The sequence below is a fragment of the Cotesia glomerata genome, linkage group LG1 (assembly GCF_020080835.1).
Source record: "Cotesia glomerata isolate CgM1 linkage group LG1, MPM_Cglom_v2.3, whole genome shotgun sequence".
Lineage (NCBI taxonomy): Eukaryota > Metazoa > Arthropoda > Insecta > Hymenoptera > Braconidae > Cotesia > Cotesia glomerata.
Window position 1 is genome coordinate 33,716,484 of NC_058158.1, and position 23,980 is coordinate 33,740,463.

General features: G+C 28.6%; 6 protein-coding genes and 1 long non-coding RNA gene across 10 annotated transcripts; 3 read left to right on the plus strand and 4 right to left on the minus strand.

Annotated features, from left to right (window-relative positions):
• Nucleotides 1-634: 634 nt before the first annotated feature.
• On the plus strand, nucleotides 635-4,635 carry LOC123272584 (CKLF-like MARVEL transmembrane domain-containing protein 7). Of its 3 annotated transcripts, XM_044739501.1 has the most exons (6): nucleotides 687-780; nucleotides 906-975; nucleotides 1,916-2,073; nucleotides 2,154-2,327; nucleotides 3,049-3,147; nucleotides 3,219-4,635. In XM_044739501.1, exons 3-6 carry the CDS (start codon nucleotides 1,942-1,944, stop codon nucleotides 3,354-3,356), a joined length of 543 nt encoding a protein of 180 aa, XP_044595436.1. In that variant the 5' UTR covers nucleotides 687-780; nucleotides 906-975; nucleotides 1,916-1,941; the 3' UTR covers nucleotides 3,357-4,635. The 3 variants fall into 3 exon arrangements, with proteins under 3 accessions (XP_044595421.1, XP_044595436.1, XP_044595430.1); XM_044739486.1 differs by lacking the exon at nucleotides 906-975 and having other exon boundaries at nucleotides 635-780; XM_044739495.1 differs by lacking the exon at nucleotides 687-780 and having other exon boundaries at nucleotides 799-1,056.
• Nucleotides 639-15,215, plus strand: LOC123272570. Of its 2 annotated transcripts, none has more exons than XM_044739459.1 (6): nucleotides 639-644; nucleotides 11,756-11,760; nucleotides 13,659-13,801; nucleotides 13,895-13,984; nucleotides 14,070-14,497; nucleotides 14,726-15,215. In XM_044739459.1, the coding sequence occupies exons 3-6, from the start codon at nucleotides 13,661-13,663 to the stop codon at nucleotides 14,823-14,825; spliced, it is 759 nt and encodes a 252-aa protein (XP_044595394.1). In that variant the 5' UTR covers nucleotides 639-644; nucleotides 11,756-11,760; nucleotides 13,659-13,660; the 3' UTR covers nucleotides 14,826-15,215. The 2 variants fall into 2 exon arrangements, with proteins under 2 accessions (XP_044595394.1, XP_044595385.1); XM_044739450.1 differs by lacking the exons at nucleotides 639-644; nucleotides 11,756-11,760 and adding exons at nucleotides 13,013-13,160; nucleotides 13,324-13,499.
• Nucleotides 4,680-8,192, minus strand: LOC123272560 (putative mediator of RNA polymerase II transcription subunit 12). Its single transcript, XM_044739438.1, has 4 exons — nucleotides 7,983-8,192; nucleotides 7,349-7,925; nucleotides 5,940-6,127; nucleotides 4,680-5,829 (listed from the first exon to the last, which is right to left on the minus strand). Exons 2-4 carry the CDS (start codon nucleotides 7,370-7,372, stop codon nucleotides 4,704-4,706), a joined length of 1,338 nt encoding a protein of 445 aa, XP_044595373.1. The 5' UTR covers nucleotides 7,373-7,925; nucleotides 7,983-8,192; the 3' UTR covers nucleotides 4,680-4,703.
• Nucleotides 10,151-10,906, minus strand: LOC123272599. The gene is made up of 2 exons (XR_006511104.1): nucleotides 10,790-10,906; nucleotides 10,151-10,690 (listed from the first exon to the last, which is right to left on the minus strand). It is a non-coding gene; the product is annotated as an uncharacterized LOC123272599 (long non-coding RNA).
• A 633-nt stretch (nucleotides 15,216-15,848) lies between the features above and the next one.
• Nucleotides 15,849-17,290, plus strand: LOC123272577 (probable glucosamine 6-phosphate N-acetyltransferase). The gene is made up of 5 exons (XM_044739474.1): nucleotides 15,849-16,201; nucleotides 16,394-16,517; nucleotides 16,637-16,699; nucleotides 16,781-16,908; nucleotides 17,015-17,290. Exons 1-5 carry the CDS (start codon nucleotides 16,184-16,186, stop codon nucleotides 17,249-17,251), a joined length of 570 nt encoding a protein of 189 aa, XP_044595409.1. The 5' UTR covers nucleotides 15,849-16,183; the 3' UTR covers nucleotides 17,252-17,290.
• Nucleotides 17,291-17,407: 117 nt separating this feature from the next.
• LOC123272554 (N-terminal kinase-like protein) lies at nucleotides 17,408-22,650 on the minus strand. Its single transcript, XM_044739425.1, has 12 exons — nucleotides 22,403-22,650; nucleotides 22,152-22,298; nucleotides 21,753-21,881; nucleotides 21,243-21,454; nucleotides 21,034-21,124; nucleotides 20,482-20,964; nucleotides 19,139-19,360; nucleotides 18,787-19,039; nucleotides 18,528-18,698; nucleotides 18,182-18,450; nucleotides 17,999-18,107; nucleotides 17,408-17,689 (listed from the first exon to the last, which is right to left on the minus strand). The coding sequence occupies exons 1-12, from the start codon at nucleotides 22,514-22,516 to the stop codon at nucleotides 17,556-17,558; spliced, it is 2,334 nt and encodes a 777-aa protein (XP_044595360.1). The 5' UTR covers nucleotides 22,517-22,650; the 3' UTR covers nucleotides 17,408-17,555.
• A 481-nt stretch (nucleotides 22,651-23,131) lies between these two features.
• On the minus strand, nucleotides 23,132-23,978 carry LOC123275204 (putative OPA3-like protein CG13603; the record flags this gene model as incomplete). The annotated part of the gene is made up of 1 exon (XM_044743163.1): nucleotides 23,132-23,978. A coding segment is annotated over one exon (477 nt), but the record flags the coding sequence as incomplete, so codon positions are not given.
• Between the last annotated feature and the right edge of the window lie 2 nt (nucleotides 23,979-23,980).

A 23,980-nucleotide genomic window follows, 5' to 3' on the forward strand; every position in this document is an offset into this window, starting at 1 on the left:
GAAAGCCTGAAGCATAATTATTGTTAAATTGTTATTTTTTTTTTATTTTTTAACCGCATATGTTTTTATTTCTTCTTTTTTTCAATTAATACCAATATGATCTTCATTCAGAAGAGTTTTTGAAAAAAATAATCTTAAAGATAATGCTAGCACAAAATAGAATTTTAAAAGATCAAAAATTTTTTATTTATCTTAAATTGTCATATTTTATCAATAATTTATCAAAATATTTTGACATAATTTGAAATATTTGGATCAGTTCCCCACTGTCTATCTTTTTTCTTCCTTTTCTTTGAATGTTTTCTTTTTACAGTCATAACAAAATAACAAAAACAAAAATTTAAAAAAATCAGTAGATCGATAAGTAACCAGTCGAATTGCTGGCATGGTAAGATAAATGTCACTTTACTAATCGATAACGCAGTACAGCGCAGTACTTACTAATAATTATTATTGATTTTTATAAATATTTAAAAATTAAATTAATTAAAAATTAAATAAATCCATTAATAAGGCATTATAGAGACTAAACAAATGACCAAACTCCATGTTAATAAAATCACACAAAATTATTTTCAAATGTTCTAATTCATACTTTGGCCGGTGGTGTCGCTCGAGTACCAGTTTTAATCTAAGAAAAATTTGTGGTGGGAAATGTTGTAAAAGTTTGTTACCGACTCGAAAAGTTTTAGTTTTAGTGAGCGTTCAACGTTTTTAATTAAAACATTAATGTTCTTGAACCATTAGAGTTCGGTTTACTGTGTATAGTCTCCAGCAAAGGTACTATTAACATAATAAAACACTAACATTACTGAGTATTGACACAAATAATCTGTTTACTGTCTTATAAACTTGTACGCATGGAAAAATAATAACTGTAAACTAAAATTATAAATACATTCCAGTGAAACGTTAGAATTGAGTTAGTAAACGGCGTCGTCTCAAATCCATTTTATAAACATCGATTTTAATCAGGTCGATATAAAATATTACATTACGTTTCTGTTATATGTGGATTATTTAAATAATCCGCCTACTATTATATTTTTGTGTTGGGTAAATTTTGTTTTATTTTTAAGTTTTTTGTATATATTGTGTACATTGTAATTATTGTACTGTAATTACACTGGAATTTTTTTAACTATTGTCATATATGTGTGTATTTTTTTTTATTATATGTTAAATGCAATAATTTAAAAATACTGTGTATTAGGTCATCGCCATTGTAGTATTGCAGCATCTCTGTTGGTAGTAATTCTCTTCAGTTTTTTTTTTTATTTTTTTAATATCTCCTGCAAAGATCATTCAGAGATTATACTCAATGTAAACTTACTATTAATTAATTTATTCATTTTATATTTATAAATAACGTCACTATTTATCAAACATCAATTTAATTGTAAAATTATTTAAAAAATGTTATTTTGCTTTTCAACAATTTATTTATAGTATCTTTTATTTATTATTTACTCTGAATATCTTGACAGTCATATTTAATCATCGATATATTTATATTAATTCTTATCAAAGTTATTTTTACCATTAATTTGACGTGTTCTTTCCGCATCGTACGTAGTAAGATGACAATTTAATTGATAAGTATATTTCTTGATTAATTGACTGAAGTTTAAGTATCAGTTATTGATTAACAAATAATTATTTCTAATTTTAATTTTGTAATACTAAATTCTTTTATTATATTAACTTTCGAGGTTTTTATGACTGAGATAATCGATATTTAATGACAACGACTTTTCATGATAACGCCCACATACATCGTAATTTACCATGAATTGAATTCATTATTCGTTTAATATATCATATTATTTTACAGAATTACTTCATTTCTAAACCTAACATTATTTAAATTTAAAATTCATTTCTATCAAGTAATTTATAAAATTTATTTTTATAGATAAAAGAATACAAAATAAAATAAAAATGGAGCAAGGGTTTCCTGGACAACACACTACAACAACGACGACGACGAGTACGTCAACATTTCAGCAAAATTTGAGAATGGATCTTTCATATATAAGAACATTGCCTGGAATGTTAAAAATTGGACGAATGGTAATAATTTTTAATCTATAAATTAATACATAAATTTTTAAATAATTTCTATTAATGATTTAATTATTCGTGTAATTCAGGTATTGGATTTATTGGGATTCATATGTGTATCAGTTTCCAGTTACGTGCAATCAAGTCGTGGAGCATGGTTTAATACAGTTGCAATGATGGGATTTTGGTGTACTGGAATTCTTTTAGCTCTTTTCATATTCCACGTAATTGAAAAATTCCACAAGATCCCATGGACCACTATTGTGAGTATCGAATTCTATAAAAATATTTAAGTATAATTTTTTTGTATTCACTTTCGTGTTTCTATGTTTCTAAAACACTTGACTTCATTACACAAAATACTTAAAAATTCTTTAAAATAAATACTGTCATTACACTATAATCATTTTCATAAACATTTATTTTTCCACTGATTTTAACAGTAAGGATACAAATAGTAACAGTCAGGTATGTAAGTCCTCGACATTTCCGGTATTCATTTTTAATTTCCTGTTATTGATTTTATTTAATAAACTAGATATTATACTTGAGTTCTCATTTATAGTAATTAAATTTTTTCAATTTTATACTCTGAATCATTTATTTAGTTAGTGAAACGTTGAAAATTGCTTGACTTTGACGTGTTGAAATTAGAGCACTACTTCAAACGCATCGCGTTATGAGGTGTGCAATTATTTATCTTTTACTTTAGTAATAAATTTAACTGAATGTTACACTTTAAACCGTAGTATCACGCACCAAAATTTAAGTATGCCTATAGCTTAGTATAATGAAAAAAATTGAGTATAATTAAGACATTAAATATTTTATTTTACATAGAAAGTGAACATGTTTCAAAAAATTCATACTTATGCACACTAGCGGTTGTTTAGAACGTTCTTATCGATTTTTATATGCTCGTGTTTGATATTTTGATAATTATTTTTAATAAGTAAAATTATAATACTATCATTTCTTCCACAGGAATTAATTTTCTGCGCTATAATGACCCCGTGTTACCTACTAGCAGCATCTCTGGCTGCTGACTCAGGGCGAGCTATTGAAGGATTCCGAGCTGCAGCCGTAAGATTTTTATTAATGAATTAAAAAAAAAAAAATATTTAAATAATTCTACATTTCGTGTTTTGTTTTAGTTTTTTGGATTTTGCGCTATGCTATGCTATGGTTATGACGCTTGGCTCAAATTTCGAGCCCGCCGAGATGGAATTCCAGCTCAAGGTCAACATGAATCCCAAAAACAAGTGTCGACAGTAACAAGCCCAGCTTATTAATTGTTGATTTTGCAAAGCTAGAATTGTTATTTCATTAATTTATCGAGAATCAACAGGGCGAAAGAGTTGATTCATTAAAGTTCATCATATACACAACGATATATTATACCTACCTCTACTTATTAGAACATTGCATAATCAAATTCATGAAATGTTGCGTAATAGCAAGTTTATTGTTAACGTTAATTGTTAATTACATTAACTACTGATTGATAATTATGAATTATAGTAGTTACTTTTGTGAAATTTTATTTTGCGTGCTGTTGATAATTGTCCGTTATAAAAATTTTAAAGTAGATGATAAAGCAAAATTAATTCGAAATTAATTTAAAGAAAAATATTTATCATAATTAAAGCAAGTATTAAATATAAATATTTATTTAATATTATGTACATATTTGTATATTATTATGTGCACTTTTTCATTTCATTTAAAGTATCTATTTTTGCACGCATTTCATTGAATACATACTTATTGATGACAATACTTGCTTCGTTTAAATACAATAGTATTTTTCTATAATTTATTTTTTATAAAATTGTGTATAGTTGTTAATCATTTAGAGGTATTGTATGATTATTTACACATCATTCATGTTTCATATCATTAATCATTGTTCATCTTATTCACGTTAATCAATTCAAAAGTATTAAAAAAAAAGTTTAAAGTAATATATTTCAAATGTTACACAGATTTATGTTTTAGCGTTATCATCAAGTTTTTTTTTTATATATAATTGTTTTACTAATTATTAATTTATAAATTGGAATACAAGCTATTAATCTGTTTAATATTCCAATCAATTTTTTTCCTTTTTATAAATTTGCACTCAGTATATTTTTTTTTATCGCTTTACTGTTATTTTCGTTATATTTGCTTAAAAAATAACCATGTATGTAGTGTAAACTATGAAAAAATGGATGCACTATATACTTACCTAAAGAAAACCGATAAATAATACTAATATTTACAATTTACCTTTTTTTTATTCGCGTACTCTTAACGTACGGCAATTTCAATGGACCAAAAGATTTAGCTAGAATCCTTAATATTACAAGCAATACATTATTATGTGTAGTAATCTACTAATTATTATGTATATTGATTACACACAATGATAATATAATAATGAACAACATTATATTGTCACGTTGCCTTGTATGATGATGAAATAATTTAAAATATAATAATAATTATTATGATAATAATAAACAAACGAACATGTTTATGCATTATAGCAATGACAGATGAAAATAAAAAATAATGGAATTAGCCTGAGGGAGGTAATTGTCTTATTTCTAAAATATTAATAAAAGTAACAATAATCAATAGAATAAAACAAATGTTTAATTTCTGTAAACATGCTGCGGTCTACGTGATTGTTTTTTGCCCATACTAGACAAGTCGATGGTTTTGCCGTTGGGGAAGACTAGCTTGTTCTCTTGATAATCGACAAATCCATTTAGATCATCCTGTAGCTCCTCCTGTTCTTGTTCATCGCACTTGATACCAGTCACATACGTGTACTCTCTCTTGATACCATCTAGATCAATGTAACCATACTTACCACGTGTTATACAATCAACACCAATTACCTCTTCTTTATAAGAACCGTCATCGTTTTCATATCCCCATGTTATTGACCCGTCAGAATTGTCTTCTCGCCATCGTCTAACAACCTGCGCAACAGGTTTCTTCTCACGATACTGCGCCTTCTTGCTTGATTGTTTGTTAACTGGTTGTTGTCGCCACTGGTCTGCTTGTGGCCGATATTGCTGTGGTTGAGATATAACTTCAGATTGTGAAGATTGTGAATTTTGCTGCTGTTGATGCTGATGCTGTTGTTGTTTTCGGTGTTGTTTTACGGGAGGACGAGTTTCTTCTTCGTCAATGGGTTTGCGGAATTTGACTGGCTTTGCCGGCCGATACTGTACTGGAGCAATTATTTCTTCATGAAGATGTTGAGATAGTGTCGTTTGCGTCACTGGAGATGGGGTTGGTGTTGGAGACGGAGTTGGAGATGATTGGTGGTGGTGTTGTTGTTGTTGTTGTTGTTGCTGCTGCTGCTGTTGTTGTTGTTGTTGTTGTTGTTGTTGTTGTTGTTGTTGTTGTTGTTGTTGTTGTTGTTGTTGTTGCTGGTACTGAATTTGTCGTGGAATGAAAACCGGCGAGTTGAAACCCGGACGATATTGGAATATGGGTTCTGGTTTTGGCGTTAAAGGACTCGAGAATAAACTACCGGTCGGTTGAGGAAATGCATGTAATGAATTTAGTTGCTTAATGAAAGATTGGTTAATATCTTCCTCTTCCTCTCTGGCTTCCTCGCTTACTGGTTTTATCGGCTGGTCTTGTTGCAGCAATTGAGGAGGCGGAGTTGATAGATTCTCCGATTTCAACGTTGGAAGAAATGTAGGCTTGGCACGTGGTAATGTTACTTGCTGGATTTCATTCGCTTCCGATGTCGGTCGTGATCTATTCATTCATAAAATGATTATTATTATTATTGTTGTTGTTTTAGTGCAATTGAATTATGGGATTTTTAAAGTAAATATAGTGCAATCTAACTAGCATTAAATAATTACTTTAATGGTATTGGACGACGTAAACGTGGATTAGGTACAATAGTCGGTGTTACTGCACTAGATCGAGCAGCTTGTCGAGGAAGAAAACGTACCGATGTCCTCATAGTAGGTAGTCGGCGTGTTGGTGCATTTCCTCTATCACCGTCTGGAAATTGAGCTCTCGCTATTTCCACTGTACAAATAAGTAGCTAAAAAATGAAAATATTAATAAATTAACTAGTAATTAAAGTAATAAGAATAACTAATAGTGTTGTTGTTGATTGATTGATGGAAATTACAGAGTGGTGATATTGTTATGGTAATTATTCATAAGAAGACTTTCTTTTGTATGTATCAAAGGTTTTAAATTTCTATATAAACATGTTAACCATAAAATATATGGCACGTGCTGAGAAAAATTTACATTACTTTCTCTTAAACTCTCTTACGTTAATTCTAAAACATTTAATTTAGTGGTGACCGACCACGCCACATTCCACTATCACTATTTTACTCGACTTCCAACGCTCTTGTTCTTTCATCGACTACCTGCATCGAACCACTGAACATACTTGATAAGAATTTTCTCATGAATTATACATAGCATGTACCATAATTATTATTAATTTATCTATTTAATGAACCATTGCATTACAATTATGTAATGAACAATGATCAGCAAATGGATTAATATATAATTTATAAGAAAATTTTTTTGGTCATTTTTAAAGGAAAAATTACATATCGATCTAAAGACCCAGTGAGACATTAACCGAATTTAATATTCATTGGTGAGATGTGAAAAGTTACACTTTCTCTTTCTCTACGTTGTAGTCACGCAATAAATACAAAGTTTTATTTTTCATTTTTTACTTCATTTTGCTTGATGCATCAAGTATATTCTCGATCTGCTCATGTAGCAAGTGTAATCTCAGTAGCTTCACGCAGTTAACTCGTTTCGTAAACAAATGTTTCAAAATATATGACAATTTTATAATTTTCATACGACTTATATGCATTAATGTGAATGAAAAATTACTCTTTTTACCGTACTTTTTTAATTACTTTTAAATTACATCACGATCTAGTTTATAGCGACGTGTCTCTTGCAATCTGAATTAATTGCATGGATACATATCTCGGAGCACTATTGCTCTAATCTCTTTTGTTAGTACATTTTCTAATATCTAGAAAAAAAAAGTAAACTAAGTTAATTATTTAAGCGTATAAATATCAGATTAACTATAATTAATAATTAAATTGCGATTAACTTGAATTTTTTGTTGAAACAAAACAATTTACTGATTACCGATTAAGTAATTTTGGTTCTGATATTCATTACTCAACTTTCGTAACTATTGTCATGCATGTTACCATAATTATTAATTATGAGAAAAAAAAAAAAAAAAACGTAATTATAAAATACTTACAAGTAGTTTTAAAAGCACAGCCATATCTTTAAAACACGGTGTAAGACTGGGTGTGGTGTATTATACCGAACTATCTCGAGCAACTCCTCGTGTCCGTGTTCTTATACCTATATCCCCGTTAAATTGCTAAAGCAGTCGATGTTGTTGTAGAGTCCGTCCAACTTTCCTTCGATACAAGAATATTTGTATCGCACGATGCGTGCTGCAGAGTTTTTAAGTAAATCGTCCGCAAGAATAACAATCATTCATTTATATACATTTATGTTAACCAGTTAAAAAAGACTTTATACTGTTATATCCTACTTCTGATGTTTTGTAGCTTGAGAATTTAAACAAATACCTCAAAATTTAACTATTTAAAATCTTTTATGATTTATTTATATTTTAAGCAGCTCTTTAAAGATCTATTCAGTCTATTCAGCTTGAGAGACTCAATAACACTCTGGTAAGATGTATGACAACCAGAGCGCAAGAACAAGAGTAAGGAGTTGCAGTCTTTTTAGCCGCAAGGTGTCAAGCCCCCGAGGATGCTTTCCGACTCCATATATCTCTTGTCTCTCACATCATGCTTCATGTCCTGTCGACGCAACATAACTATTAACCTCCATATCATTTTTTAAAACCACAAGATTACCTTAATGCGGTCACCAACAATAGTAATGTGTAGGCTGTACATGCAATACTTGAATTATATTAATTTGCGGTGAAATGACAGACAACAGGCCTCGAAGAAATAGTTTCATTTCTTCTCTTACCATCTCAATGTCATATCAAGGTCACTCACGATCCTCGCGGTAATTGTCTTGAGCTCCGTGATTATATCTCTTTATTACACCGTGGCTTCTCTCGCAGAGTTATTTTCATACCTACAAAAACAAAATAACTACAATTAGCAATTAAATAGTAAATGTAAAAATAACTTCAATAAAAATAATTTCATCTGTAATATTGATCATTTATATTACCGTGAAGGTCAAATTTATTAGAAAGGTACTTTAAATAATGATACAGTTTAATTCTTTGTATCAAATATCAACTATTTGGTCTAGTATTACAATTTATCCGTAAATTAAATCCTTTTATGTTTTATTAATTGTTATAACCAATTCTCGCCTTTTAATAAATTGCATAATAAATGCGTCATTTATAATACACGATTATTGGAGTAAGTGTTTCAGTGTAATCAATTCCAATCGGTTGACATTATAGAGATCGACGTAATAAGCCTTAGAGAAAGTTTATTAATAATAATAAAAATTTCATTGTAGATTAATCATATTTTTAGTGCGTCGACAGATTTATGTGGAGTGTAATGTAACAACGATGCAACATTGTTTAAAATTTAGAGTTTTTTATTTAAATATAAGTAAAGAAGCTATATTTTTATTACCCATTGTTTAGTGGATTGCCTGCGATATTGAGTATATTCCGCGTGTCTGTAGGTTTTTTTTCTACCGGTGAATATAGATATATAGATATAAAAGCGTATTTGTAAGCAAGGGGGAAAGAACAAGTGCAGTTGGCCGTTTTGAGGATACTATTTTGTCTCACCTGCCACAAGTATAGTCGTTACAACTAAACCTGACAAAATTAACAACGAGTATGAGAGAGTGCATAAAACTTTGATGGGAACAGTGTGTGAACTAGGATCTTATTAGCAGGTGTGGCGTTCTGTTTCTTCATTTAGTTTTTTATTTTTTCAGTTTTATTAATTTTTTTTCTAGCATTCGTAATATCAAAACGTTCTTTTATTTAAAAACTTAAGGCATAGTTTTTGTATCCACCCAACTCAGTATTGAATTGGAAGTAGAATTGAATTGTGAGAAATATTTCAGTAACATATATTTTAAATGCGAGGGGTTCTTTGTTTTATATATACATATATATTGTAAACTTTATATTAATTGTCATGCGGATAATGCTCCAGGTGTTTTGTAATCATACGATATAAAACTAAATAATTTATTTTTAATCGCGTAGAATTTTTTTTTTTTTTTTTTAAATTTATTATCATCCTGAATAATAAATTATTTACGGTTAAATCATTTTATTATTGATGCGCTAATCCTTTCTATTTAAAATATATGTTAATCAATAAAAATTTCTCTGTTTCATAACGATACCAGAAAATATCATTTTTGGATGAATATTAATTTTATGTTCAATTATTGCGGAGATAAAAATCTGAAGTTATGATTTGAAGTCTACGGAGTACAAAGTTATAAGAAGAATATGAATCACAAAAGATAGAAATAGAACAATATTAAAGCGTAAGTAATTATTTTTTTAATTTAATGGCTCGCAGAATAAATAGAGTAAATATTTTGATAAAATGCAAAAGTAATAACAAAAAATAATTTTCCTTTCATATCTGAAGTAAATAAAATGATGGATGATTGTATAGAAGAATTCAGGACTCACAGAAGTTAGCCAGACAGATGATTTTGCCGAGAGGCTGGAACTGCCCTCTGTGAAACCGGTTCCTGCATTTTACTTTTTTAACTTTTTTATTATTTTCTTTTTTTATTCTATTAATTTTATTTATCCTTTCAAACTATAATGTAGTCGCTGAGGGCGGCCATCTTTCGCCACTACCAATAGATTCTTTAAGAAGATGTACCAACTATTGTTCTTGACTTTATTCCTTTGTTTAACTTATTCAACTTATCAATTTATATGCTTAACTACCATCCTGCCGGCCGATAATTAATTAAAACATATCCTTATCATAAATACTTAAAGCTATACATGAATATAATAATGCAGTTGTACGTTAAGTATATTTTAAGTGGAAGAAAAAAGCTTACATTTGGTTGGCTGGAAATCAACCAGACGGAAAGCACGGAGTATCCAAGAAGTCAAGGGGAAAAATGTAGTCAAGGTCGCTCGCATAAATTTTGCCGGCATACTTTCCAATTCTCCTTTCAAGGGCTCCAATGGTTTCCTTCTTCTTCTTATTTCTTATTATTATTATTCTTCTTCTTTTTCCCTTGTATCTCCTTCTTCTTTTTCTGACCGCCACGACGCCGGCTTCCTTTTCTACCCTGGTCGCTCGCAGCCCTCACACGAGTTCGCGATCGTCGTCAGTGCTAAGCTTCACCTTCTACACTTCAAATACACATCCAACAATTTAAACTTTATCCATCATTAATACATACCTAATACTACTTTTACTTGCTATTATTTGAATACAATACCACCATCATTCTAATTACATCTATAATTATTGTGCTAAAGTACGTATATAATTTTGCAATACGTGTTTTAATGTGAAATAAAATTCTTCATCTCGGTAAGTTTCAAACAAATTACTGCACTTGAAACACCTTAATTATTTTATAGCTGTAAAATTATTAAAAATTTTAAAGTATAAATTATAAATGTTATTTTTAATATAAAAATATAATTATAATTTATAATTAATAGATTTCAAATAAGAACCTTTATTTTGACTTTCAGATCAAGGTTGTACGAAAGTGAAAATTTTAAATGGAAAGCGAAGACTATTTTCGCATCCTTATTATACTTATCGTAATCTTCATTATTTACTCAACCATTCAAATGTTTATCGTTCCATAACAAATTCGTCAGTAATTTCATTTATACTATATTCTTCTTAAAATTAATATTTTTCAATAAAAAATAATTAAGTTTTTTTCTTTTTTTTAAAAAAAAAACTGCAAACTGGTAATTGAACGATATATTTCTTTTTTTTCATTATTACGACGATACTTTCGTATTTTCCTGCAACAATATTGTGACAAAAATGATTTAATGTGATTATGGTATAAATGAAAGTATATAGCGCGTAAAAAATATACAAAGAATCCTTAAGACTCGCTAGACAGCCTTACCTGGCCGCTACACACGCAGGCTCCGGTCAAGGTCGTACGATTGGCGTTCTTTTTTGCACGTTCCACACTACACAGTTCTACCTGGTGTCTCAAGTGTACTATACAAGCGGTACACACAGACGCATCATAAGGAGAATCCTTACATGGTAACATGATACCAAATTCACTGAACCGTCGAGTGATAATAATACTAATTGTTAATTTATATTTCCAGGAGTATTGAATTTCCAGGAATGAGGCCAACGGGATAAATATATTAGAATACTGAAACTGAAAACAAAAAAAAATAATTACTATACTCTATAGCAAAGCGTCAAAAATTGGTAACTCCACCACCGTTGGCGACAATCGACAGTCAATGGGGTAAGAGTTGCCGCTTTTTGATACTAGTTACGTCGATTTTACTATTTAATAATTTTTAAATAACCACATATGATAAAATATAATATTTTTGTTATAATTAATAAACATTTTGTAATAATTTAAGATAATAAATAATTTTTTTATGTGTTTTACCTGTTTTACCTTTTTTTTTATGAAATCTTTTATGTAGAGAATGTTATCGGTTGATATTTCGTTAGTTTTTATTTTGTTTGACTTCTTAATAATCGGTTATTTTATAATTTAATCTATTATTACCATTATTATATTGATTAATTTAACTACATTAGTATAAATATACAAGTTTGATATCTTTAGGACATTCATAATATATACTTGACTCTCTTGAGACACTCTGGGTGAACGAAACAGATTAAATTAGAATTACTTTGTATTTAACCTAGTAGAGTAATCATTAAGTAGAATCGAGGCTGAGAAAAGATTTCACTGAATTAATGCGACTTGCTTGAAGAAATATTTTAATGGCCGACCTGTAATACAAATTTATGTAATTTTTATTATTGGTCATAAAATTGAATTTCAAATTTATTTTTTTTCTTATTAACTTGACATTTGAGACAATTTTAGAAATTAATATAAAAAAGATAAAATTGTTAAGCCAGTTATTCGATTCAAGACAATTATTTTTTTTCTCTAGCAGACATAGAAGATGAAACATACAAGAAAATAACTTCAATCATATAAATTATAGAGGTATTTTTCAAAAACATTAAAATAAAAAAAAAAGAAATACTTAACTCAAATGGGCTTTTTTGATGCACACTGCCTTTCACGCAAGTTAGGAAAAAACAAAATTTCTGAAATTCCTTCAGTACCGCCTATCCTTGAAGATAAGTGTAACTGTATAAGGTAAAGATTTGTTAATTTCTTTTTTTACAACCAGATACAAGAAAATAATTTTTTTTTTTAATACAAATACATGTATTATGAATTATACATTAGTATTTTTCAATTGTTGAATTTAAAAAAAAAAAAAAAAAAAAAAAAAAGACAAATACATGTCTTGAAAATTGAAGCAAAAAAAATTGTATAGTTTTACTTAATTTTAATCGCTTGTTAAATTGAATTACATAAAAATTAAATGAGCATAAATACTTAGGAAGATTACAGTCAATTAATTAAGTAATAAATAACTTAGATTAAAATTTTTTCATCACCAATTGTATCTTAAGATACAAATAACGAAGCAATAGGTGAATTGCAACTATGCTGACGCCATCTCTTGAAAAGCCGGTAATTACACTGCATAGTTTATGATATTGTAACCATCAGAAATCTTACAATTGTTTTTAGATTTTCATGAGAATTAAATTATTATAAAAAAAATGAAGTGAAAATATTCCACATGTAGAAATAAAAAAAAATTATAAGTGCAAATTTTCAAAAATATTTGTTTTTAAATGTTAATCATAATTAATTAATTATAAAAATTTCAAAAGTTTACCAATGTTTACATAAAGATTATAGAGCACAATAGAGTATATAATCTCTATACTAATGTGTTGATAATAATCAGCATCTCGACATAACAATAGCAATCAACACTTATAGACGAAGTATGTGTATACAAATTTTAAAGTGTTATTTGCTTATATTATATTTCAGAAAAGATTATCAGATAGTTTTAAAATTCTCTCATTCATTTGTCATTCATGAATAACGTATTATAGGGTACACAATGCTACCTTAATATTCAAACATTTTATTTGTATACTTCAGCTGACGGCATCAAAAAATTTTGGAAAGCAGTTAAAACTGAGTTAGCGAATAGAAATTGTTTTCAGTATTGAATAAACCTTTGTTTAGATCAGTCCAGTTTCTTAAAATTCTCGCGAATACTTTTTGATACTAACAAACATATACTGAATTTTATGAATTATCAAGAAGACTGGAATGTGAGTAAATCTTTATGATTAATACAAATATTTATTATAAAATTTTTATTTCATACATACTTGGAGTTTCACTTTCATTTATTTTTAATTGTAAGGTTAGATTTAGACTCATTTTTAACAAGAATAAATATTTATAAGTTTTTTTTTTTTTTATCGCAGCAATGGATATTCGCGAAGAATTAAACAAAAAATTAGTTTTAGAAAAACCAGCTCAGGTGCCACAATTCAAAACCAATAAAAAAAAGAAAAATAAGAAATCGGGTGATAATAAAAAAGTAAAAAGCTATGCTAGAAATGAACATGTAAGTTTTATTTACGCTTTTAAAAGTTTATTTTTACCTAAGTAAGTTTATTATTTATTAAATAAATTAATTCAAACTGAAACTTTTTTTTAGTTATATGAATCACTAGAAAGCGACATTTCTGATTTTGATACGCCTGTCAAAATGAAGACGGAATCCGAAATACGATCAAGAATTCTTGAGGTATTTAAAATAATAAGATTAACACGTTATTAATTACTGTCATTAATTTTATAAATCTTTAACCTAAATATAAATATTTTTTCAGATCAATGGTGGCAAACTTGACGATACTGGCATAGTCAGAAAATGGAAAAAAGCCGTTGATGCGGATGGTAAAGACACAGATGTTGCTAACAAAAGTAAGGAAAATTATTATAAAAGAAATCCACTAATGAGAGGATTATTGGATAAAAAAATGGCGAGTTTAAAATTAGCAGATATCGAATCATCAGAATCATCATCCAGTGGTAAGGGAACAAACAATATTGATGTGAATAATGAAGACGTTCAAATTTCTTATTTGATGCAAAGTACTGAAGAACCTGATGTTTTTGTTCTGCGTGATACGACAAAGCGTGATAAAGATAAAGACAATGATTTCAAGTTTTCATATCGAGGTATTAAAAAAACCACGACACCTAGAAATTATGCTGTTCATGAACTAACTTCAGAGGATTTTGCATTCACTAAAAAGTAATTATAGTATTCTTTGATATTTATGAATGTTTTTAAATTGCTTCTTTTTTTTATCACGCAGCTCTAATCAATTGTGCAATCTTATGTATTTTATTCTTATTTATTGAACTGTAATTGATTTTTTTTTAACTATAATTCAATTAAATTCAACAGTATAATATTAAAGACGAAAAAATAAAGATAAGTGAAGGTGATATTTTGACTTGTCTATTTTTTTGTTCGTAGGTTGTTAATGCTGAAAAATTCTTCGTCAGATCATCTTATTGATCAAGCATTTGTTTTAAACTTCAATCTTATTAATTTGCACTTGATCTCATTTGATTAATGTTGATCTCAATCAATTTAAAAAAGTGCCTATAATAATACTAATGATTCTTTTTATTGTTCAAGTTGATTATATATTTTATAAATAATCATATTTTTAAGTCAATCCTGAAAATTGACACTTATTTATATCACTAAAATAAATGCATTGTAACAACGAAAAAAAAACATTTTTTAAGTTTATATATTAAAAAAACCTCCCTAGGAGGTCGACTTTCGGTACAAGCCGATTTAAAGAGTCTAACTAATGTATTAATGCCATAAGTACAATTTTTGTACCAAAGAGTATTCTATGATTTAAGGATTTTCTATAAATAAGATTTTTTATTTCAAAACACTGCAAGAATGTATTCAGTGGAAAATAATTAATTTTTTTGCTGATTAAACAGTTTAAAAACAAATGAAGTAATAAATATTATTTTTTGCATAGTTTTGAAATAAAATAAACAACTTTTTTAATAAGTATCCCTTCCAATTATAAGAAATTTAAATTATTGTTACTTGTTATTAAAATTTGTTACTGTAACAATGTTTTTATGTATTCAATAAATATTATCATGAAATGAATCATTAATTATTTAATAGTAAGCATTTTTTTTTTATTATTTATCTTAGAATAAAAAAAATTAACTAAAATAGCAATTGTTCGACATTTCAGAATTTTTATTGTTAGAAAAAAAATTTTATTCCATGGAAATTTAAAAAGTTTTTTTTCTGTGAATTATTCTTATCATTAAATTAAAATTGAATTATTACTAATATTAAAATTATTTCTTATGGTGAAAATAAAAATTAACTGATTAATAAACTTACAAATAAATTTTTAATTAGCAGACATAAATTTGTATTAATATAATTTAAATAATAAAATAAAATTTATTTTATTAAAAGAAATAATAATAATAATAATAATAATAATAATAATAAGGTTAATTTCATAATTTGCCCAAGAACTTTATCTCACCTAGACAGTAAGAAAAAAAAAAAAAAAAAAAAATTTATGATACTATCGAACTATAATTGAATTGTTTTATGCATACGTATAAGTGATAGATTAACATAACTAGCGAGAAGAGTGTAAATACGTGAAAGTTCGGATTGTGAAATGTCAAAGCGGAATCTGGCGTTGGAGTAGTTCATAAAACCAAGAAAAGTGGGAGCGTGAGCTAGCGGCTACTCACAACTTGTTACATTACACGTGAACAGTGAATACAACAACAAGCAACGAGGAAGGAACAAACAAGTTTTTCTCTTTATACCTGATAAACCAATCATAATAACAATATATATAACGTGATACACATTTAACCACACTCGACATTTAAAAATCAATCGTTTTCCAGGCAACTCAACAGGACAATGAACACATCATCAAATGTAAGATGACTTTTGTATTTTGAAAAATATTTTTTTATTTATATAATATAATTATATCATTGATAATACTTGTACTTTTACTAAATATGAAAGTTTTTTTATGACGATGTCACCAATGACCTTCAAAGCTGTCAATATTTAAATAATATCACTCATTTTTTTGCGATTTTATCTCATGATTTTAATTTTCAGAGTGATCTAGCGAAAGATGATGAGCTGGAGCTTTTCAATAGCAGCTTGCTGACTCGTTTACCTAATCTGCCAAAAGAAAATGGACTTTTAGTGAGACCGCTACGATCTACAGACTATGATAAAGGTAATTTTATTTTTTATTAATATTTATAGCACTCAGTATTGATGATTGTTGTGATAAGAATAAAGTATTACGTCGTATTGTTAATAATAACTGATACAATTCATCATACTTTGTTCTAGGTTTCATACAACTGCTAGGACAACTAACAGATGTTGGAAATATTACTAAAGACCAATTTTTAAGTAAGTAATGTTCGTTCGGTATAATAATTCTGTTTGTAATTATCAAGAGAAGATTCCATTGGATTAAAAATAATTTTTCAGACAGATTTTTTAAAATGAAAACAGCTAGTGGCTACTACGTTGTCATTGTCGAGGATTTGAATGGTGGAGAGGTAGTAGGAAGTGCAACGTTAGTTGTAGAGCAAAAATTTATTCATAATTGTGCGTTGGTGAGTATCAATACTATTTATACACCCAATAAATGATATTTAGTACAATAATATTACATAATTAAATGGAGCAGAGTTATTGACATGGTGGATTTTAATTTTTTAGAAAGGACGTCTGGAAGACGTAGTCGTAAATTCAAAGTATAGAGGTAGACACCTCGGTAAATTATTAGTAAGCACAATATCGCAATTGTCTCGAAGTTTACAGTGTTATAAATTATCACTAGACTGTCGTGATCGGCTTATTGGATTTTATGAGAGTCTTGGATTCCAACGAGAGCTTGGTAACGCTAATTCTTTAAACATGCGGTTTGAGACAACCCCCGAGCACTCTCGTTTATGATAATAGCTCTCATTATTTTTAATTAAAAATCATACTCGGGGATAACTTAATTATGAAAACAATCGTAATAAAGAGGAATGAATATTTGTACAATATGAGTAATAATAAATTAATGTGTATATTTTTATGCGATTAATAAAAATTGTTTTAAGATAGTTTTGGATATGTGTAAATCTTTATTTTTATTATCATTATTGTTAATAATAATAGTTAACTTTTTTCTTTCGTTTACATATTCACTAAAATCGAGTTTTATAATACAATAATTAATTATAAATTGCGTTAATTAGATTAAAAAAATTAATTAAACTTTCTTAGCGGGAGCAGTAGTCCGTAATTTAGTGGCTCTTTTAGCTTCCATTTGTTTTTGGCGTGCTAGTTTACGCTCTTCGCGTTTTTTTCGTGCCTCGTCAAATTTATTATTCGTTCCAGTGACTCCTAAAAGATAAATCAATCAGTTATTTCAATCAATCAATAATAAAAGACCCAATTAGTGGCACCTTTAACCCTTATTAGTGTCAATTTTTCTTTCAATGAAAAAAATGTTCTACTTGGAATAAAAATTAAAAATTTTTTTGACCTAAAGGTCTTAAAGATTAGAAAAAATAATATATTCATTATTGAAGTTAATGATTTAATTAATTGAATAAGTACCAAAATCAAAAAAAGTGTCAGTAATGAGGTCCCCGCCACTAATAGGGTCTTTTACCATATTATTGATTAATTGATAACGGTGAGAAAGTATACCTGGTTGCTCTATCGTTTGAAAGTCTTCAAGTACTTGAAATTCTTGATCATCCCAACCGGATTCAGAGCCTTCATTTTTATCAGCAAGGTTCTCAGCAGCTTCGAGCTCCTAAAATAAAATTAATTTGTCATTTACTTTTGATTAAAAAATAAGTAAAACTAAATTATTGAAATCAGACTAACCGGTTCTTCCTCTAAGCTTGTCCAGTGGTCATTTGGTTTAGATGTATTAGCTGATGGTGTCACTGTACTAGCGGGTGCCGTGGTCGTTGACGAGGGTTGTTGCTCCATGTCTCCCCAGTTATCAGCTTCCCAATCCCAGTCGCAGTCAGACTGAGTGTTTGCGGTGTTTTGCGAATCGTGCTCATGATCTGGATCCAAAGATGTCATGCTAGTTGCGCTGCTTGTTGTCGCTGTGGTACTAGCGCTGCTTTGTGAGCTACTCGCTTGTTCTAATTGAATAAATATTACATTATTGTTATGCATTTAGAATAAAAATATCAGAGTAGATGTATCGTTAAAACTATACCCAGAGATGCTGGTTTATTAAGTAAAATACGAGATGTAGTGTGAGGATTGGAAGACTTTGGTGTATCTGATTGGCTTCGATAAAATTTAGCAGTCATTGTTGTAACAGCCCACCCAGCCCACGTTGCTGCTGCATTACTTAAGCTAGGTGTTGCAGTATTGACGTCAGCCTCTGAAAAAAATAGTTTATTCATCAGTAAAAAGTTATTTATAAATTAATAATCAATATTGATTATTGATTATTTATAAAAAATATTTACCCATTGTTTCTCTTAATCCAGGATCTTCTGATACTTTTTCAAGTTTAAATAAAAATCCTCGTATCGTTCTGAATGCAGTGTCACGTACTGTTTTGTCAGCATCAGTGGTAAGAGTACACAAAGTCGGTAAAATACGATTAGCAACTTCTTGCAGTAAATAATACTGCTGAGTGATTGCTAATGCTGATACACTCGCACTTCGCGCTGGAGGAAAAGGATCACGAGTTCCGCGAATAAACGCTCCTATCAGTACCTATAAAAATTATCAATACATGTTTGTTTTAGTTGTAAAATATGTACATAAAAATATCTTATTGCGTTGAAAAAAAAAAAATCAAAGTTATATATATACCTTTTGGCGAATTTGAGGATGAAGATGTTGAGCTATTTTACCTAAACAAACTGTAGTATTAGTTCTAATTCCACCTTGTTCATCACTTGATTGAAGTTTTGCAAAATATCTCAACACCTCAACATTTAAATTGTTGTAATCAAGCTTTGGTGCTAAGTGTACTACTGATTTAATTGTTTGCTCTCGAACCGCTGGATTAGTATCCAAGAAACCGCGAGCTACCTGTGGGAGTTAATTAAATTTATCTTAGTAATTATTGTTACCCTAATTAATATTAACTAGCAACCTTGTAGTCACTATGTGACTGCCGGGACTTGTGAGTTATAAATAAATAAAATTTTGCTTTATTAATTAACGACTTTTGTTAAATTGCACTGTACTTTTTTAACTATTGAAGTTCTTAACGATATAAGCTCATCCCGATATTACACTCATCAAGAGCTTTCATTTGAGTACCCACATGCATTTTTTATATATTTTTCATATATGCATATATATAATATATATAAATATATGAAAAATTGATGTGGGTACTCAAATGAAAGGTCTCGATGAGTGAAATGTCGGGGTGAGCTTATATCTTTAAAAATGTCAATAATTCACAAAATACAAGGTCATTTCTTAATTATGTTAAATTGCACTGTAATTTCTCAACTATTGATGTTTTTAAAGATATAAGCTCATCTCGATGTTACTCTTTTGAGTACCCACATGCATTTTGATATATTTTTCATATATACATATATATATAAATATATGAAAAATTGATGTGGGTACTCAAATAAAAGGTCTTGATGAGTGTAATGTCGGGGTGAGCTTATACATTTAAAAATATCAATAATTCACAAAATGCAAGGTCATTTTTTAATTATGTTAAATTGCACTGTAATTTCTTAACTATTGATGTTTTTAAATATATAAGCTCATCTCGATGTTACACTCATCAAGAGCATTCATTTGAGTACCCACATACATTTTGATATATTTTTCATATATACATATATATAATATATATAAATATATGAAAAATTGATGTGTGTACTCAAATGAAAGATCTTGATGAGTCTAATATCGGGATGAGCTTATATCTTTAAAAATGTCAATGCTTCACAAGATAAAAGGTCTTTTCTTAATTATATATTTAGAGATGGAGCATATCATAAATTGACTATTGGTGAGAATGATATGAAACCATGAAAAGGCACAACTCCAGGTCAAGACTTTTCTAACGATACCAAATTTAACCATAAAAACCCATTTTATCATATAAATACACTGGCCACAAAATTTTGCTTATTCTCTTAATAATATAGATTATGCAAAGTACATTTAATTAGTAATACCTGAGGAAAGATAGCGTCGTTAACAGTAGACGGCTGAAGATGATTAACGAATCGATCGAGCTGTTGTAAAAGTCGTAATCTAGTAGCACGGTCATTCGATGCGAATAATTTAACGACACAGGGGACTACTCGCTTTTGATACTCGGCGTCTGGCAGCTGATTACCCAGTTGCAATAATGGAGGCAACACAGCACTGCCTGCATCTCCGAATTCGAAGGCTGCCAGTAGCTGGGGTAGAATTTTGTGTCTTCCAACACCTTCGGGGAAACTGTCAAGTTGACTCGCGAGTTGTGAGAAAAATCTTCCTTTTTCTCCCTTTTCCTTCATCTGAATTTCTTCTAGAAACAGTAGCGCGTCAACCAGGTCGTTTTTGAAGAACCCGCTGTTGCTACGACACCGTGCTATCACGTCAGCTGGATTAGGTCTTCCATCAGGACTTAAACTCGTCAATTCTTTGTACACTGTCAGCAGTTGCTTTGGTATCTAAACATAAATATTTTTTATTTTTACTTAATGTCTCTTGGAGTAATTAAAGAAGTAAAAATATCAAACCTGTTCCATGCTTTTGAGATTGGCTCTCTGTCCTAGTGGCCCATTGAAAGCCTCCCAGATCAGACACCCGAGACCCCACATATCGACTGAGCTGTTCATATTTACTCATCAGTATCACAATTTTAAAACCTAGATATTTTAATATACCAAAATATTTTTTTTTTTTTTTTCCACGGAAATTATTAACAATCTTCGACTACAATAATTACCATTTTGACGTTGGTTTTGCGTTCTCCCGCACTTCTGGGGGACTGTAAGTTTGTAGTTCATGTGGCAGTATCATGTATGGCGCATCAACGGTCGTCATGTACTCTACACATCCTAATTTCCACTCACCACTCTCCTCATTTACAAAAACTGAATATAAATTTACATTGTTGTGTCTTAAATTACCGTCATTATTTAAAAAACTCAAAGCTCTCTGTCAACAAATGAAAATTTTCTTCATTTAATTTCATACTTACAATTAGACAGTTTGATAATTATAATACTAAGTTAGCTAACGTTTTTAATCTTTTTATTTTTTTTTTTTTTTTTTTCATTTATTAACTTAGAACTAAAAAACATTTTTTAAAAATTGGACTAATAGTTTTTCAAGTTATCTATGAATGAAATTTTTTTTATAACAATTTTTTCAATAAAAAAAATTAAAAAAATTTTTAAATCTCGGCTAACTTAATTTTCATTTAATAAATATTTAAATAAAAAATAATACAAACAGTTATTTGAAATATTCCCCATGAAAAGTATAATTCTTTTTTGACACCTTCACCGATGTCTATTTTTCGTAATAATCTACTATGCAGTGGCTCTATCCTCTCAGTCGCCAAGTAGATAACTTTGTCAGTCTGAAAAATTATCAGTAAACAAAACAATTAATTATTCAAGATTCAATAATCAAACTTAGCTATCGATTGTTTAGATATGACACTGAAAATAATTGACAGTTAATAATATTCATAAATTATTTTATAATATGTATGTAAAGACTTCTATAAAATGTCCTCTAATTTATTTTATAGATTTGTATTGATATGGTTATTAAATAATAAATCAATTGTCGAATAATTTTTTTCTCAGGGTAAATTATTATTTATATTAATATAAAATGATTAAACCTCAAGGCTATCGACGTAAGTGAGTACACTTGGATGTCTGAGAGTTTTCAATCTTTTAACTGCATTCCTTGCTATTTCCAATTGTACTTCTCCGCCAGCTTTTATGTCATAAACAAATACAGATACGTCATCTCCATTTGAAGTGCCCTGTAAATAAAAATAAATAAATCATTTATATTTATATAAATAAATAATTCAATTAAATATGTAATTGCTTTTTAACAAATAAATAAACCACAAGAAGAGGTTACCTTTTTTTTGGCTCTATAAAGAGTCCAAATACTTTTACCATCAAATCCATCAACAACTTCTCCTATTTCGTAGGGAAAATCCTTAGCTGGATCTCGGGAGAACAGCGACCACATGATTTATTTCGTTGAGTATCTTCTATCGAAATAAATAATTGGAGAATAACATTTTCAGCTAAAAAATAATAAAAAACTTTTATCTCCACTAGTACTAATGACAGCACGGCCACGCATAGACTATACGTCATTACCGACGTCTTTTAGCAACAAAATCGAATACTTCCGATGACACCCGAACAATAAATTATTGTTATTTTTTGAATTTTATAAATTATTTATTATTTATTTACATGAAAAAATAGTCATTCACATTCAGACTAATTAATATTTATAAGATTTTTGTTAATTAAAATAAAAATTTTTATTGCTAATAAAGTTAGCTGACAGCTGTCAATTTTTTTAATTTTTATAACAAGTCAATTACAATTATAATTAAAAAAATGCTTCTAAAAAATTTCACTAATAATTTTTTTCAATTTTCACACGTGGAATTTTTTTATTAAATTTTTTTCATAATAATTACATTGCTATAAAATTTGAAAAAATTTATATTGTCTGTTAACTTCAGTGTCAAAAAAAAAATTTTAAAAAGTCAAACTAAAATTTAATTTTTTATAAAAAATTAGATTATAAAGATTAAAAGAAATTAAGAACTTTAAAAATAAATTAATGAAATGTTCTATTCAATTTTTATTGTTGTTTATGTACATAAACAAATGTATCACTATTGTATAGTTTTTATTATTAGTTAATATTAAATTAACATTATTTTTGAAAACTTATCGTACAACCGTTTGTTATATACAAGAAAAGTACTTAAAAAAAATAAAAAAAAAAAAAAAATGTGCCAACAAATTGCTTCATGAAACTTTAAATTGAATTAAAAAAAAAACAATGACTAGAATCTTTAGAAAAAAAAATAATTTCAAAGATTTTTGTCCGTATAAATTTCTAGTAGCATAAAAAACGTTCATATTTCATATTATTGTACTTGTAACATTAATTATTTAAATAAATAACCAAAAAATTGAGATTAACTTTCTTAACTCCTAGTTCCTTTAACATCCTTCTCGTAGTAATCAAGAGCTCGATGAACAACTGATTTGTCATCAGGACTTTTACGGCTCAAGTCATCAGGACTATTTAAATCACTACTAGGCACTAGCTCAACAGGTTTTAATTTTTCTAAATTTATTTTTTGCTTAGGGTTTTTAGCGAGTTCTTCTACGACAGTTGTTAAATATTTTATTTGTTTCTCCTGCTCTTGAGAGCTTTCATGTAACGTTTGGATGTCATCTGTGAATTTTTGCACTTGAGCTTGTCGGTCAGCTTCTTTTTTAGCTTCCTTAACCGACTGACGGTTGTACTCAAAGAAAAGACATCCTCCAGCAACAGTGAAGATTATAACTTCACCCATTAAATTAGCTCCAAGCTCAATTGCCATTTGTTCGTTTAACTTAGCAACTTTAGTTGGCTTACCCAAGTTCATCACATACATTTTAGCTTTTACTTCAGCCCAAT